The sequence below is a fragment of the Parambassis ranga genome, chromosome 14, assembly GCF_900634625.1.
Source record: "Parambassis ranga chromosome 14, fParRan2.1, whole genome shotgun sequence".
Lineage (NCBI taxonomy): Eukaryota > Metazoa > Chordata > Actinopteri > Ambassidae > Parambassis > Parambassis ranga.
In genome coordinates, this window is record NC_041034.1 from 4,124,915 (window position 1) to 4,142,368 (window position 17,454).

General features: G+C 41.6%; 1 protein-coding gene across 4 annotated transcripts in view; it reads left to right on the forward strand.

The window, feature by feature from the left end:
* Nucleotides 1-17,454, forward strand: part of cadm1a (cell adhesion molecule 1a) — a 329,313-nt gene that overhangs the window by 215,345 nt on the left and 96,514 nt on the right. For 3 of the 4 annotated variants that reach the window (XM_028421291.1, XM_028421293.1, XM_028421294.1), the window contains exon 2: nt 11,314-11,331. The exons of the other annotated variant lie outside the window; for it this stretch is intronic. In XM_028421291.1, the coding sequence (XP_028277092.1) occupies nt 11,314-11,331 (18 nt within the window). The remainder of the gene's footprint in view (nt 1-11,313; nt 11,332-17,454) is intronic. 4 annotated transcript variants of the gene reach the window in all.

A 17,454-nucleotide genomic window follows, 5' to 3' on the forward strand; every position in this document is an offset into this window, starting at 1 on the left:
AGAAAAGCTATTTGATCATATTCTAGCTGATATAATTCTATATTGAGCATCACAGGCTCAAAGCTGAGGTTTTTTGTCTCCTATCTTCTACATCACTGTGCAAATTGCATGAGATCACTGCGTTATGTTTATGTAGTATGCCCGTAGGTCTGACGCACGCAACACCAAACTATCCCATCTTTGTTAAGGGGGTGGTGGGAACAAAATTTTGTGTACTTTGTGTATTTGCCTTTGTTCTGGCACCCATACAGTTCAGGATTATCTTTTTATACAGTTCTGTTTATCCTACTGTACGGCTATATCCACATTCTGAGTGACTGAGCTAATTGTTCCTGCTCATGCATTCTCTGCAGATTCAATTATACGCCACTCTGGGCATCCTGAAAAAAAATGAGGGTGGGAAAAGAGAGGGATGTTAGCTGAAAGTGTGGGAGAGTGAAAAATGAAAAGGTAAAAAAGCGAAAAGGGAGCTTGAGAAGGTCACAGATAAGAGAGGGGAAAGTTGAGAGAGAGAGAGAGGAAGAGGGGAGGATGAGAGCAAAGAAGCAGAAGCAGCAGGGATAAATTAGAGAGGGGAGTAAGAGCAGTCCCTTGAGTCATATATTTATGTAAGGGGAAAATCAGCTCACTGGAGTGTACACTGTAATGGCACCCCTCTGTATAATGATTGGCGCTGACCTCCCAAATAAGAGGATTAGTTTGTGCCTGAGCTGGCCAGAAATAATGGACCTCACCTTAGCTTAGCTGCAGTTTGACACAGCAGAAAATAGGTTGGGAAATAAGAATACCTCAGCAGCAGGAGGCTTGCCTGCACCTCATTCATCTGCATCACCATTGTGTCAAATTGGACATGCATTTCTGCATATCTGCCAGTTCATGAACAGATGGCATACTACTGCTGCTGCTGCTGCTGCTGGACCCATGTGGTAAAATACTGTAGCAGGCATCATGGAAATAAGGTGCGGCAGAGTGTAATATGTTGCAGTAATTTATTTCTCTTCCCATTTAACGAGCAGCGCAGTGAGCTACTGTTTCTGTTATTTACATGCTAGGTTGTCTACAGGAAATGAGCTCTTGTTATTGTAGCTTTCGGTCAGGCAGTGACAGGGCAAGTCTTCTGCTCAGAAGACTATTGTGGCTCAGCAGTGAATGTTGTGGCTAATGTCTGACTGCAGGGCATGCTCTCCTTTTGTGTGCTCTGAACCAGCAGGATTAAAGCATCCATCTTGCTCTCCCACTTCCTCTAATGGTATTAGGAAAAGGGTGGATAGGTTTCAGTATTCCGTTAAGGAATATCTGATATGGGGACTGGCTGATTCAATTAAGTAAAAAGCAAGGTAGGAGGGAATGAGCACTGGTGTAATAGCCTCTGAGCTGCACAGCTCAAAGTGGGGCATTTTAATCTGGAAAACTCCGGCATTACCTGTCTACAAAAACACATTTATTATATACTCATTACCAAAGGACTGTAAGGGTTAGGGTACATTTTCTGCCTCAGCGGAGATCATTCAGTGACAGGAATAAAAACAACTTAAACTAGACATGCTGGGATTGATGTGGAGGTAAGGATAATTGGCAGAAGGATGGAAGTAGTTACTAAAGGTTAGCCAAATGTAATCAGGTTGTTGCTATTAAAGTAGCCAAGATGGAAAAGGAGGTCGTTCATGCCAGCAAGGTCTGCTGTTCATTGGGAAACATACGTAGAGAAGATTGAAGCAAGGCGTCTGGACTTGTAGAGTTTTCTAGAAGACGTTTCGCTGCTCATCCAAGCAGCTTCATCAGTTCTAACTGTTTGGTGGGGAAACATGGTTTATATGTGGTTACAGACCTATGTGGGTGGGTCTGGGTAAAACTTAAAAAAAAAAAAACTTAAAAACAATAGCACTAAATGTTTCCATACTTACCTGTGATGTTCTGGCTGACTGGGCCAGGTGTGTCTAACGACTGGCTAACGACTATGAAACTGCCGGAGGGGGACTGGTTGACAGCCCTTTGTTCTTGCTGTGAGTATGTGCAAACTTCCTGGGAATGGATGGAATCACTGCATTGTATGTGGTAGAAAGATGATGTCTGAGGCCACCACCTCTGTTAAGGGAAGGTTTTTCCAGCTTAACATAGATGGCTTCCTTGACTCCTCTTTCATACCACCTTTCCTCCCTGTCTAAAATGTGAACATTGTTGTCCTCAAAGGAGTGTCCTTTGTCTTTGAGGTGGAGGTGAACGGCTGAGTCTTGTCCTGAGGAGGTGGCTCTCCTGTGCTGAGCCATTCTTCTGTGGAGTGGTTGTTTAGTTTCTCCAATGTACAGATCAGAGCATTCCTCACTGCACTGGACTGCATATATCACATTGCTGTGTTTCTCCCTGGGAATCTTATCCTTCGGGTGAACCAGTCTCTGTCTCAGTGTTGTCATAGGTTTGAAATGGACCGGGATGTCATGGTTGTTGAAGATCCTGCAGAGTTTCTCTGATACTCTTGACACATATGGAATGGAGATGTTCTTTCTCCGCCTGGTGTTGTCCTTCTTCTTGTTGTTGGGGGGTCTTGTTTTTGTGGCTTTAATGAGTGCCCACTTCGGGTAGCCACATGTTTGCAGGGCCTTCATGATGTGGTGTTGCTCCTTCTTCCCCTCTGAGCTGGTTGGTACAGTTTGTGCTCTGTGCTGCAGGGTCCTGATGACTCCCAGTTTGTGTTCCAGTGGGTGGTGTGAATCAAACAACAGGTACTGGTCCGTGTGTGTGGGTTTCCTGTACACTTCCACATTGAGGCTCCTGTCCTCCTCAATATGTACTGTGCAGTCCAAGAAGGCCAGATTGTTGTCCTTGGTGTCCTCGCGAGTGAACTTGATGTTGTTATCCACTGCGTTGATGTGTTCTGTGAACCGTTCCACTTCGTTGGTCTTGATTTTGACCCAGGTGTCATCCACATATCTAAACCAGTGGGTGGGGGTGGTTCCCGGAAAGGAACTCAGGGCTCTTCTCTCCACTTCTTCCATGTAGAGGTTGGCCACAATAGGAGACACAGGTGATCCCATCGCACAGCCGTGCTTCTGTCTGTAAAAGTTCCCATTGTACTGGAAATAAGTGGTGGTCAGGCAGAGGTCCAGCAGGTCACAGATGTGGTCTGGCGTTAGGTTGGTTCTCTCCTTGAGTGTGCTGTCTTGTGTGAGGCACGTCCTTACCATCTCTGTGGCTTCTGATGTAGGGATGCAGGTGAACAAGGAGGTCTCAGACATCATCTTTCTACCACATACAATGCAGTGATTCCATCCATTCCCAGGAAGTTTGCACATACTCACAGTAAGAACAAAGGGCTGTCAACCAGTCCCCCTCCGGCAGTTTCATAGTCGTTAGCCAGTCGTTAGACACACCTGGCCCAGTCAGCCAGAACATCACAGGTAAGTATGGAAACATTTAGTGCTATTGTTTTTAAGTTTTTTTTTTAAGTTTTACCCAGACCCACCCACATAGGTCTGTAACCACATATAAACCATGTTTCCCCAACAAACAGTTAGAACTGATGAAGCTGCTTGGATGAGCAGCGAAACGTCTTCTAGAAAACTCTACAAGTCCAGACGCCTTGCTTCAATCTTCTCTACGTATGATGACCTGGATGACTGAGAATCTTCATCAACAAACAAACATTGGGAAACATACAAACTAGAGTTTAAAATAAAGAAAAGTGAGGCTATGTATTTAATTCAAACCTAACAAGATGGTTTTGGTGTTTAGAGGCTGCTGACTGTGATAGCTGGTAAACAGCATCATAAAGTACTAGAGAAACATATTATGGCCACATACAGGAATGTAACCTCAGGCGTTTCTGTGACATGTCCTTCATGTCCTTCACTGTCCCCTGTAGCCAATAAATACTGTATTTTCCAGACTATAAGTATTAAAATTAGTTTGCCTTGTGTCCTGACGTCCCAATACAAATATAATGGCTGTTTCTGTTCGGTGAAGCTAATCATTTCTCCGTGTGAGAACTTGTTGAAATGTACGTGTCTCACTCTCAATGCCCTGCAGCCATACAACTTAAGTTAAGAGGAATTCAAGAGGCAATGCTACGCTAAAAGCGTAGTGATTTACGATGGCCCGATGGTGCGACTAATAGTCCGGTGCGACTTATATATGTTTTTTTCTTCTTCATTGTGCATTTTTTGGCTGGTGTGACTTACACTCCGGTGCGACCTATAGTCCCGAAAATATGATACATATTAAAGACAGGGTGTTCTGTTGAGGGATTTCTTTGGCCACAAACTTATCAATCCCTTTAAGTAGTTATAAAACTAGTAAGAAATTGCTTTTGTATTTATGCTCTCTGACAACTACATGAAAACTCTAATCTGAATTTCCTTTCAGCACTAAAATGGACTATCAAACTGCTTTATTTGACTTCTTTAAACTGCCTGGAATAATACCCTGCCTTATGCTGGCATATGTAAAACTTACAACACTGTGAACACATTTTTCTGTGATATTTTCACATTCACCATTTGCTCGCTGTGAACAAGCTACATTAGAAATAAAAACAGTCATTACTGTTTCCTTACATTCAAGTCTACAATATAATAGAGTGAACAAAACTATTTTTTTTCCCCCACAAAGTGGAAACCGACAGTAGCATTTATCAACCCTGCAATCTTCTACTGCATGAAAAACAATAGTATGTTCACAGGATACTTTGTAACAGTCTGTCTGAACACACAGATGTTGGCAGTTTCACACTAGGAATAGACCCATAGGTATGAGAGATCACACTGTTTCCTGTATGACCTTTCCAGTTTAGCTTTTGATTCTAATTGCCACCGCTCCTAACTTTACTTTCTTGCAGGCACGACCAGCTGCGGTTGTGCTGAATGAAAAGCGAAGAGTCTTAAATTAGATGGAGAGTATTCTGACCAATAGAGAGAGTTTACCTGACGTCTTCAGCTCTGTTACACTCCAGTGCCTTCACATAGATTTCTAATGCATTAGACCTTCAGTGTGGAGTGTGTGGGGAGCAGAAAACCCAAATCAGTTTCTTGACTTCTTCCACTTGGTACAGCTGAGTGGTCAGGTTATCACACTGCCGTTTGGTGTCTTCACACCACCAAGTCCCAATGCAGTCTGAGGCCATTGGGTTTCCATTACCACAAATCCATTCCACTCATTTAAAATTAATGGCTGTGGACCTTCTCTGACCCCAGAGATAAGCTAGGGCAAGTCTTTTTCTTTAGAACACCTCAAGGATTAGGTTTTCCTCTCCTTATCAATCCATCGGCAGATCTAAGCTTGGGCATGGTAATATTCGAGCGGTCAGTGGAAAATGGATTCTTGTTCAGTTTGAATTGCTTCAGCATTTTTAAAAAATGTCCTTTCCGAATGTGGACATTGGAACTTAGCTCAACGCTGTAGCATTCTTTTATTGTGCAATAACACAAGTGAATCAACACTTTACCTAGAAAAAGGAAGCAGCTTACTTTAAAAGCATAGACTTATTGCTAATGGCTCCTGTAATAACAAATAGTATAAAGACCTGAATACTGAAACACAGGGCTTTTTTCATATCACTCAAGCAGCAACCTTCACTGCTAAGAAATGAAGTGCATGAAGTGAGGTGTCAAAAACTCATCATCTATGTCAATCTCCATAGACCTCCATGTTAAAATGTCCTATCACTAATGACTCCATGCCCAACTTAACCACTAGCATAGTTGGTCAAGGACCACAAACAGGACTTTAAAAGCTTGTGGGTAATGGGTAATTTAATGGATGGTTTGTCCATTGTTTTATATACAGATTGTGGCTTAGATACCAAACTATGTGGCATCCATTAACTGCATTCCTACAAAGACTGGTGTTTATAAGTGTGAGGAACCTATTTGAGGAAACTCAACCACCAGACTGATCACATTTTAATGTCTTCTGTTCAAGGGCAAGCCTTTTGCTATTGTGTTTTACAAATCATATAAAAAGAAGATGAAATCCAACAGCATCAGTCTGCCAGAAAAAAACTCCCTACTCCATGCAGTCTGTGGCACTCAGCCTTTAGCCTAGAGCTTCCAAATGAAACTGCTTTTTGACAATAAATAAGCTTCCAGTTCCAGGTAAATGCCTTAGTAACACAGGGGGTTAATATTAGATGAAACAATTGTGTTAGAATTATGCCAAATTGCCGTCAGTGTGAACGACCTGTGCTATATTATTTTCCTTTTTATGGCAGCTTGATGGAAATTTAGACAATAGCAGCTCTCATGAAATGAAGATTATCCACATTTGAGCGCCGCTTTTGTCCTACATTTTCACTGCTAAGTGTACACAGTCTACCAGATGGTACTGTAAACACACACTCCAGAATGTACAATTTCACTCAGAAAAATGGCCCTTGATGTATAATGTTCACTCTTAAAAGCTGAGCTGTACTAGTTTTTCTGCCTTCTCTTATCCTTCATGAAAATGCAGGCCTATCTGTTCAAGATGCATAAGGCAGTGTATTCATCCAGCACCCATGACAGGGTGAGTGCTGAGAAAGGGTGAGGATTGTGGAGTTGTTAGGGACAGAACCCCAGGCTTCTTCTCCCCCCCCCCCCCCCCCCCCCCCGCACCCTGAGGACACAGCCATTGGTGGTGGAGGGCGGGAGGGAGGGAAGGAGGGAGGGTTTCTCAGCCTTATCAGCAGGACAGCACCCAGTGCTCTAATCACCGGGTCCCAGAGACAGCCGGAGGTACAGGGAGAGTGGATGGATGAGCAACATCCAAGGAGAGGAGAAAAAAAAGATGGAGAGAAGGGGAAAAAAGCTATGTTTATACCTCTTAGGTTACATCAAATGACAGCTGCTTTCCAGTTCAATGCATAACTGAGTAGGAATCCTTTTGGTGAGAAGAGACAAGTGCAGATTCTGTCCCACAGCACATTGTTGGTGATGAAATATGAAGACTGTGCAGTTGCATCACAAGTCTTATAGCAGCAACAACAACAACAGGTGCCATCTTGAAAGAACTCTGGCTAAAAGGAAACCAGGGCCTGAAAAGATGGTGGTTGATTGTGTTTTTAAGATAAACTGTTACGATTGGTTCAATAGGTTTGTACGGACTGCATTTGGCAGTGAAGAGGGAGTCCAGAGGGGGTCTGGACTCCAGAAAAGTAAAGGCCCATTTCACAGGGAGTGAACCCTGGTAATGGCCTAGTTTACATTCTGGCTGTCCCAGACGAAAGACGACCATTGTAGGAGAATCATGGAGATATCTTTGGTCGTGGATGTAAAATGATGGTCTTAAACCACACTGTGAGACAGGTTCCATGATGGCTGTTGTCAGCATTTTGCAACTTGAGATAAAATTCTAGCAGTGTCAGAAATTTAGAATGACTATCTCACAGAGTGACAGCTGCTATGCGTCTACATCCTCCTCGTCCTCGCATGTTGATGTACGTCGTAACCTGCGATCGCCTGCGATTCAGTGAATAGTTATCATACAGTCTGCATGCATCAAACTTGATGGCATACCAAACTTTATTAGATTCATGTTGCATAGTGTCATGCAATGGTCTTATAAGATCGCAGAAAGTCACAGTGTAGAGGGGCCATTAGACGGACTTTTGTGTGATCTTGTGATCTTACAAAACCTGCAACCATCCAGCTGCCTACAGAGGTGACTTTGTAGACAGTGTTTGCATGTGTAGCTCATCTGGGAGATATCCCCAACATTTAAGGACTGTGATGCAAGGGTTAAAAGGCCTGCTGACCACAAGTTGAGAAGGAGGTTCAGGAGTGGTCATGCAGTCCAAAAAAAAAAGAAAAATAGCTTCTAACAGCAGTCCTACATCTGAGGATACAAATAAGGAAAGAGTTTTCTTGTTTACCTTTAAAATTGTGAAGCTTTTCAGTTAAATCACCCTGATTCCCTGCTGGCAGTAAAAACGCTCCCTGAGTTTGTAATACAATAAGGAAGTGCCACTGGCAGTGAATAATAGATTCATATTTTATCAAAAAGCTTTGAAGCCACCAGAATCCAGGTATGGTTGTAAACCCCAGAGCTCATTGTGATAGAGCACATAGTGTTCCATTCTCCACACTTGATTTAGTACCGTGACTGGTTTAAAAGAAAGACAATGGGATTGGTGGTATTGATAATTAGTTTTTAATGTGCCACACTCATCATGTCCAATTTCATGCCCCTTAGGCAGCTGATCACAGATTTAATCAACACGTTATTGCTTGCTATACTTAAACCGAATGGAGGAGTGTTTCTCTGCGAGTGTGTGTGTGTGTGAAGTGTGATGGGGACAGAGTGTTAGTGTATGTGTTTGTGTGTTCGAGGAGCGAGCGAAAGAGGTTGTCAGCATGTGCATCCATCCCAGCAACGTCCCTCTTTGATAGACATTGAATGTGTGTTCCAGGCCATTAAGCATGAGCTACGTTTGAAGATGACGTGCTTGGAAGCGTGTGGTTGTGCCGTGTCGAAGGAAGCCATTGTCAGTCTGTTTCCAGTGAAGAGAAGAGTGTCCAGGCCTCGCTCTCCTGATGAATACAGATGAAGGCAGGGCTGTTACAGCTGTGTTTTGTAGACCACTATTGTAACACCTGAGACCTTTTGTGATCATTTGGTTGGAGTCTGTCATTTCATTTCATTTAAGACATCTATACAGGGTTTATTGAACTTTTTTGAGGGTGCTTTAAAGGGTGCATTTTTGAAATAAATGTGTAGACATGACAAGTTTGTTTGTTTTGATCCTGGATTATTATCATTTTTTTCTGTCTCAACCTTTGATGAGACCAAAGGGAAGATGTTTGGCTTCATCACTGATGGAAGGAGGAGTGGAAGAACATCAGACTGAAAGAAACAAAACAATGTTTTTGGTCTTGGAAAACACCATGACCTGGATGAACCAGAATCTTAATAGACAATAGTGGTTGATTAAAACAACTGGTGTTTACGGGTTTCATTAAGTGCATGTTCGATCTCCTGGTGAGGTTAAGAGTTGTTACCATGGAAGCAGAGAAAATAGCAGAGAAGTTCTATAAGTCTGTCCCCACATATACAGCCTTGCCTAAAAATCATTTTCATTTTTATTTATGTACCAGAAAATTGCCAAATCTGCAGAACTCTGTATGAAGTCAGTAATAATTCCGTACTCCCCTGGATGTATGTGCCCTTGTTGGTCACATTTGAACTGTTTTTCTCAATGCTGCTGTTCTTATCATTTATAATTGAGAGATCCACTGCTCACTACAAAGAGTCTATAATAAGTTTGTCGGGCTACTCAGTAGAGAAAAGGAGAAGAGGCAGAAAATCAGACAACTGCAGCCAGAAAGAGTAGTGGCAGTGTTTATCTTGAACTACTTAGCTCCCTGGCTGTGAGTCAACTGTAGAGAAAGAGAGAGAGATAGACGTTGGGAGGTGGAGGCCTTCATTAAATGCAGCTCAGGCCCTGGTGAAGCCCTGGTTAATGTCCCTATCATCTCTGGAGTGGTCCGGCGTCGAGCTCTGTGTCCACATGACTCATGTTTAATGCATCTCTGCAGTCCTTGTCATTTAACCTCACCTCTGGAGGTTGGTTTGGGGGAGGGGGGGTCAGGGTGGAATAGCAAAGTCTCCCACAAGACCCTTAAGCAGCAAAGCGGCCTTGCAGTTATTCTTCACCTGCTCCCCGTTTGCTTAACATGGAGGGTGGAGCTCCGTGTATTGCTGCGTAATCTTCCCCTCTGCCTCCCTGAACCTGAACTCCATGGTGGTCTTGGGCTGGATGTGTGGCTCACTGAGGCACCTTGTTACTTCACTCCCCGTCTGCTGTGTCGGCTGAATGCTTAAGCAGGGAACGAGTGATGCTATAAGACGGGAGACTGCATGACTTGGCAGTTTACTCTTTTTTTTGGTGAGTGCAGCTTGAGTAAAAAGCTTCTCAGGTGAGATTGAAGGCTGTCAAACTCCATCAGCCTTTTGTCAAGCAGAATAAGCATTTTGTTGAAACTGACAGCTTCTGAGATTTTTCAGAGATTGCGTTCAGGTTGCATGAATTTGAATTTGTCATGCTCATTAAACACGAGACAGTGTTGACAGTTCGCTGGGAATTTAACGTGATTTCTTCTTACAATGTCTTTGGATGACATCCTCTCACTGAAGCTTACACATATATACGGATATCCAGGGATTTACGAAAAGCAATTCAACAAGATACATCTTAACCACAAACAAGGCTGTGTAACAGGATAACAGAGAGCTGAAATTCTCCTCTTTGTTTCACTTGATCTTCACGCTGCGTGTTCTTCTGATTTCCCCTGCTTAAATGCAAAGGCAGCCTCCCTCCTTCCCCTCGCTCCTCTTCTCCTTCTTCTTCTTCTTCTCCCCCACTTATACACACACCCACTCAATCCCTTGCTCTGGATAATAGTAATTAGAATATCACCATGATTGAAATTTGGCAAAAGTTGAAGAGGAAATAGGTTTTCTAATCAAAAGCTGCCTCATAGCTGGAATCCTGATGCTTACTTGGCTAAAAAATGTTCTTCAACGATGGGGGCCTTAACGGATGCCAGACTGTATGCCGCCGCCAACTCCTGCTATTTCCCTGCAACGACGGATTTTAAGCAGACGTCCCAGTTGAGGCTGATTCAGTTAATGTAGCCAGTTTAGATTTATTTATGTTAAAAGTGGGTGTTTTGCTCTCGTTTTTTAGATGACTACAGAGATGTTTTGTTGTGGAATCCTCAGGGAAACAGTGAGTGTACTAAAATGTAGAACACTGTGGTTTTTAGGCTATAATACAGTACACACAGAGGTTACATAGATCTGATCGAGGCTTTATCAGTGGATTTATTGTGTTATTGGGGTACTATAGTCTTTGTTCTGCCTAAAGGTGGCACATACTCTAATTCTCAGTAGGTATAACGAGGATGATTAATCCATATACGTTCGTGTTTGTGCCGGGGATTAGGTGCCGGATTGTTTCTTGGCTGGGAGCAGGGACTTCCTGGAGTTTTCTACTGGTTGCCTGGTAACCTCGCACTGTTGCCTTTGGTGTAATATTTTTGTGAATAGTGTTTTGATGCACGTTTGCAGGTAATAGACGTGGTATTCCATAACCATGTGGGATGAAAGCTGAAGGCAGTACCACCAATCCACAAATGTCATTCTTAAAATGTGCTTATTACAAATGAGAGGATAGCATGGACGCCTTTTCTTTGCACTCTTACCTGATTTTTCCTGTACTTTACATGCATGCATGTCTGTTTTGGGGGCGGTCAGCTTTATGGGGCTTTGAATGCTAACTTCCCTTTCTGTTTTTTTTTCCCCTCCTCACTGTTCCCTCCTCCGCCTCCTCCTCTTCCAACACAGGAGCTGCACAAGAACCAGGTAAGACCTTCCCCACTTCTCCTGTTCCTGACCTCATCCTCTCACCATGTTCCAGCTGCAGTGTGTTTGCTCACATGCTTCCTCTCAGTATTTACTGTTTGTGTGCTGCACATTTAGATTTCTGTCTGCCACAGTCCATTTCTTCCATATCTCATTCTGCTGTCACCGATGCTGATTGATACATCTCACCCACTGTAGCAGCTCGACCAGTTAATGCTGAGACCAGAACTCAACGATCTGAAGAGTTTTATTCCCCTAACAGAGCAGTATTTTTCTCTACTTTTAATAAAAACCATTCATAATAGAATCTTCCAGCCTTAACTCACATTTCAATCCAATTCATCTTCCACATTCCAACAATTTAAGATCATATTTTTCTATTTTTATTCGCTCATTTATGTTGCCTAATAAGTAAAAGTATGTGTGGGTGAAACTAATGAAAACACATTTATTTTTAACAATGCATACAAGATTCAACCTTGCCTGAAACTAAATTACTATTTTATTTGAATAAATAAGTTGTTCATATCTTAAAAATATCGACATTATTTCAAAATGCACAAATATAATATAAGGCAAAATTAATGTCAGAATTTTATGGCAAACAGATCCAAATATACACTTTAAAGCAAATGTCTGTGTCTATACAGATACAGAGTTCTTATCAACTCAGGTTTTAGTGATGTTATTGTATATTATTATAAAACGTAGTTGTACTGCAGCAGCTTCTCTCTCAAGAGCCACATACTAAGTTTAAGTTTTGCTTGTATAACATTTGTTTGGTCTGGCACTTCTTGTTGTTTGGGATGTAAGCGTGAGTCAGGCAGGTTGGATTCTAGCTGACAACACTTCATCATAACTAAGCTTTCTTGTGGCTTTCTTCTGACATTTGTGTCCAGGCTTTGCTTCCTTGCGTCGTGTTTATGTAATATTTTGGCTCCTATGCAGTAATGATTGGAGTTTAGTATGAAAAAATGCCATTTATCTGAAAAAAGAAAAGAAAACATAAGCAGTAAATCAAGCCATGCTTCCTCTTAAAAAAACGCCTTCACTCCCCCTCTCCCCCGTCTCTCCTCTACCGAGCCTTTTAATCCAATTAGCAGAGCCAGCGACAGTTATTTATATGTACATGAATTAGAATTAAAGAGCAAGAGATCCTCCCTCGGGGCTGATTGGACTGAGCCCAGTCCTTCACAGGCCTGTACTCGGTCACAAGCCTCAGTCCTGGTCTCTGCAGCTGATCACAACAACAAAAACTCACCTGCACCGACGCGGACGGTGTCAATCATCTCCCCCTTTTTGGACTTTAATGTGAAATCATTGCTCACTGTTTCACCCTCCACATGAAGCAAATGTTTTTCAGAAACCATCACATTTAAACAAATATGTGACACACTCAAATCAGGACACAGTGATGAGCTGGGTTCTCAGGTTGCTTTTCAGATCTGTGCTTCAAGTTGCATTCCATTGCATGGACTGAAATAGTGGGTGTGCCAAATGAGTGTGTAAGCTGCCAAATCTGGCTCGCTTAGCCTTTTGAACTATTTGCCAGTGATTGCAGTACTTCACAGGCGAAGAAGAAGTCACGTCGCAGCGCTGCCAGCAAGCCCCTTTCAAGGTTTTAACAATATGCTTCAAATATATTTTTGGAAAAATTCACATTGCGCCAGTGCTTACAGTGCTTAATGTTTAAAGCTGTTAGTCTGCAAAGTCACTTTTAACATTACATTTGTAAAATTATACACTTACAGTTAATTATAAGTCAATTAAAGAACTTGATAAAGGCTCCAGATGGCTCCTTTTGGCTTAAATAAATAGAAATTAATTCTAGGATTGCATTAGTTTTGGATTACTCTTAAACTCCTTGTGTGCCAACATTTTTTCAAGTTTACAATAAATCAAACTAAAGCAAAAGCATAAGTGGAGGTTAGGAGCATTTAATTATGTGTAACTCATGTACAGACTCTGCATTACTGTAAAGTTGGACATTTTAATATATAGGTCTATGGGGATTCACTCACTTGTGAGGCTGCCCTCAATTGGCCATGTGAGGAACTGCAGTTTACGGCAGTTGGCTAGCTCTTGTTAAAAAGGCCACATACATACATACAGCCTGGTACAAAAAAAACGAAAAAAAAAAACCCGTTTTAATAGGGCGTGACCGTCTTGAGTGACAGGCAGTCCATGACTGACTGTGCTTCTGTTTTGGAAGTTTAGGCAGACTGTGACGCTGCCAACATGACAACAGTCTGAGCCTCCCACAGCCTCATGGATGCTTCACCCATCGTTATACACTGTCTGTGGAAAAAATACCACATTTGGTCAATAATACATTCCCTTGTTGATGTTAAAGGTAGGGTAGGATATTTTAAAAAATCAGTGAGAGTCAACCAGATTTCAAAAGTAAACACATGCCCCTTTCTCTCGGAGCTCACCCCGAAGCCACGTCTCCCAATCACATGGACGCGCCAGTCTGTGACTTCGGCCATCATGCACGTACCTCTCTGGTGCGCGCAGAGCAGGAAGAGAGTGACAACCAGCCAATACTCCACGCAGGGTCCACCCGGAGGATTGGCTGATGTTTTTAGCGTTTTATAGCTTCCACAGATGATTCATATTCTTCGTTTTAATGACAAACTGCCGAACTAATTGGTTGCTATCGGATTGTAAAGAGAAGTTACACTAATTGAACAAAAAGTGCATCAGAATGAAATCTCCTACCTTACCTTTAATGCCAACTGAACAAATGGACAAAATTGCCTGATGTCATCTGATTATGAGAGATAAGAGATACAGCTGCATTGTTGCTGCTTAGACTAAACCTGCAACAAGTAAATAGTTAACAGAATATAATGCTTCCACAGTGAGTTAACCCGGCTCTGCTGGTTCACATTCGAGACGTTTTTACTCTGTTTCGACTCTCATGAGTGACCATGTCAGTGATCAACATTAAGCCTGTAGACATTCAGTCCATACACTCACACAGATAACTATGAAGCCATCTACAAGCAAAGGAATTAAACTCCAGGGACCTTTTCAAATCAATATTACTGTTTTACCATTCAGCTAACGAAAATGGTAACGTTCAGTGATGAAGTGAGTCAAACAAGGGTTAAAATCAGTAAAGCACAGCTACAAGGAAAACACTTCCTGCCGTCAAAGGTCTGACTGTTTACTAACTTGACCTACCAGTGCAGACAGGAGTTCTTTTTATCCTGTTTGCTCTGTATGACAATCAATAGAATGAAAGGATGGGAGAGGCTGAGGGATGCTGCAGTCAGAGATGAGTAGTCTTATCCATATGTGCTCAGGCAGGCTTTTTAAACACACATACACACACACATAAATACAGCTTAGATTAATGACTAAATCAATCACACGCACACAGTGTTTGCTTGTCATCCGGTGTGCTTTTCTTTTTATAACACAGGTTCAATTTCCCAAGCTACTGAAGCTCTATCAGCGTTTCCTCAGAATATGTATTCAGCAAGGTCATCTCTCACTGCACCAAGAAATTTCCCGGCCACCAGGATGTGTCTTTGCTATTGAAATGTCAATAGTCCCCAGTCCAATGCATTGCAATCTACATTTGTCAATGCATGAGCTGCTCAGAACCACAGTGTGAGCTGCACATTCATTAAATAGATTTTTTTTCTCGCTCAGGTTTAGAATTATTTAGGAACAGTAATGACTGTATCAGGTTTGGAGGAGTAGATAAACATTTTCAAAATTCATTGAAATATTACACATGAACCTGGATAAGGTCAAAATGCAGCAGCTTTTAATTTAGTCCATATTTTTCCACTGACTCTTTATTATGACAGGAAGGAGGGAGTGGAGACAATTAATAAAATGTAAAATTTAGAGGAGCTGCGTGCCATAAAAAAATTACGAGTGAAATTACAGTTTACAGGGAGCAGAGAGGCAGGACTCTCTGATCTGATCTGCTCTGTGATGAGTCCAGTAAAATGGTTTTCATCTGGGCAGAAATATATCTAAAGAGTTAATGTGATTATTTTTATGCATTTTCTTATAAATGTGGCCAACCTTACAATATTAAGGTGGCATAAAATCACTTTTTTCCTTATTGTTGTCCTATAAAATGACACAAAAAATAAGTCCCAATTTTATAAAAAAGTTGTGCAGCAATGCACACACAGGATAAGAACAAGAAGTCTACCAACTCTACAAACGCCACATACCATGAGCCTTCCCAGCATGTCTGTGGATACAAAGCTAGCTCGTCTACCTGAACAGCAACAGCTCCTTCTCTCTGCATACAGCCGTGCCCCGCAGTGAACAGGTTATTGTCTGGAGAGGTAACGATGGAGAGCTGGATCGATAGAAGAACTAGGTGGTGACAGTTTTTAGCCTAGCATGGTTCTCTTGCCACTTCTCCTCAGGATGTTAAGATGATTGATTTTTTTTTGTGTCCATGCAGACTTGAAAAAAACAAAAATAATAATTTAAGCCTAGCAGCTACTGAATGCAGCCCTGGAGGCCTGTGCATACAAGTGCATCTCTCAGGCCTCGTCAATGTCACGCTGTATATCATCCTTGACATGTATAACTTGTTGGAGCCCGGCCTACTTGTTGCATAGTGTTATTGGATGAGATAAACACAAATATATTATTCAGGCGCTGCAGGTTTTTCATGTTACCATCTAAGGATGTCAGTCAGTTGTCAGTTTATTTCATAGCATACACAATCTGTCCTCCATTATGCCAACACTACACTGATTGCACATTTGCACATAAGACTATATATATATATATATATATATATATATATATATATAAAACTAAGGACTATTAACGATATAAGCACATGTTAATGACTTGTTACTACCGGTCATAAACGGCAGGGTCTGGTGTTTTACACAGAGACGGGCTGGTCTTTGACAGCGCCGATCGGATGTTCTGAGAGCGTAATAAAATCTAAATGGTCGAACTTTGACCGCAAACACGTCTTGATCATTAAAGAGAACCGTGCAGCTGTTTCAGCTGTGCTTTTTTCCCCCTAATTAAACTGTCATAATGCAGACATGATATTATGCCAGCGGCTGTTTGAAGTAATTATCTTTGACACGTCCGCATGAACAGACGTTTATCTTTCCGTTCGCTGCTTATCACCTTTTGATAAAACAATTGATTCACTTAGATTCAGTCATATGTGGAAGTAAAGTGTCATAACCCTCACCTTAAAAATATATACATCACATTGATGCCATCCAATGCTGCTTGTCCAGTGACTAAGAGTTTGTAATCATACTTTTAAATGATTCAGCTCCAGCCTGATATTTACAGTATGGTATAAAATATTCATAGTTTCATTAGTAGATGTAATAATGTGTACTTTTGTAACAGTGGGTTGCGCTGTCATTTTATAATGATTAAATTATTTGTCTTAATTAAATCATCGTGATATAATAAATGACTGCCAGAAGCCCCGTGACAGTTTAGTCTTACACAACACAACACAGTGAGCTCTAAGGCTCTCCATCACAAAGTGTCACTTTTCTCCCGACGAGTCAGAATTTCTAAGGATTTTGTGAACACAGCTTTGAATCGATATCTGATTACAGTTATTATAGATAAAACGACTATGAATAGAGGGTACCTGTAAATACACCTGAACTGCATCAATCATAATGCTACAATGTTTTTCTTAAACTCTAAAAAAAAATCACAATGTATATAATGTCATAACGGAGATATCAATGAGCAATTACTTGAAAAGCCAACAATCCATCAAAGCTACCAGCTGTGGTGTAGTATCGCAGCCGAATGGCACAAAAAAAATACAAATTAAAAAAAAAAGAAAAAGAAAGAGAAGTTTTAGGTGGTGACTGCACTTTAGAAAGAGTAGCAAACTAAAGTTTTACAGATGAAGTATTGACTGTTTCTCACAGCTTTCTCTCAGGATCTGAAGACAAAAATAATAATAAAAAAAACGCAGCGGACATCACAGCGTGTCAGCTTTCTGCTGCATCTTTACACCAGCATTTACAGTCTATCGTCTTATAACCCGTGTGATTGATGTGATTGCTTGCCAGGAGTGTGTGCTTGTAATATTTTTATGATCAATTAAGACTGTGTGCAGACTCGAGCACGCTCAGTGGC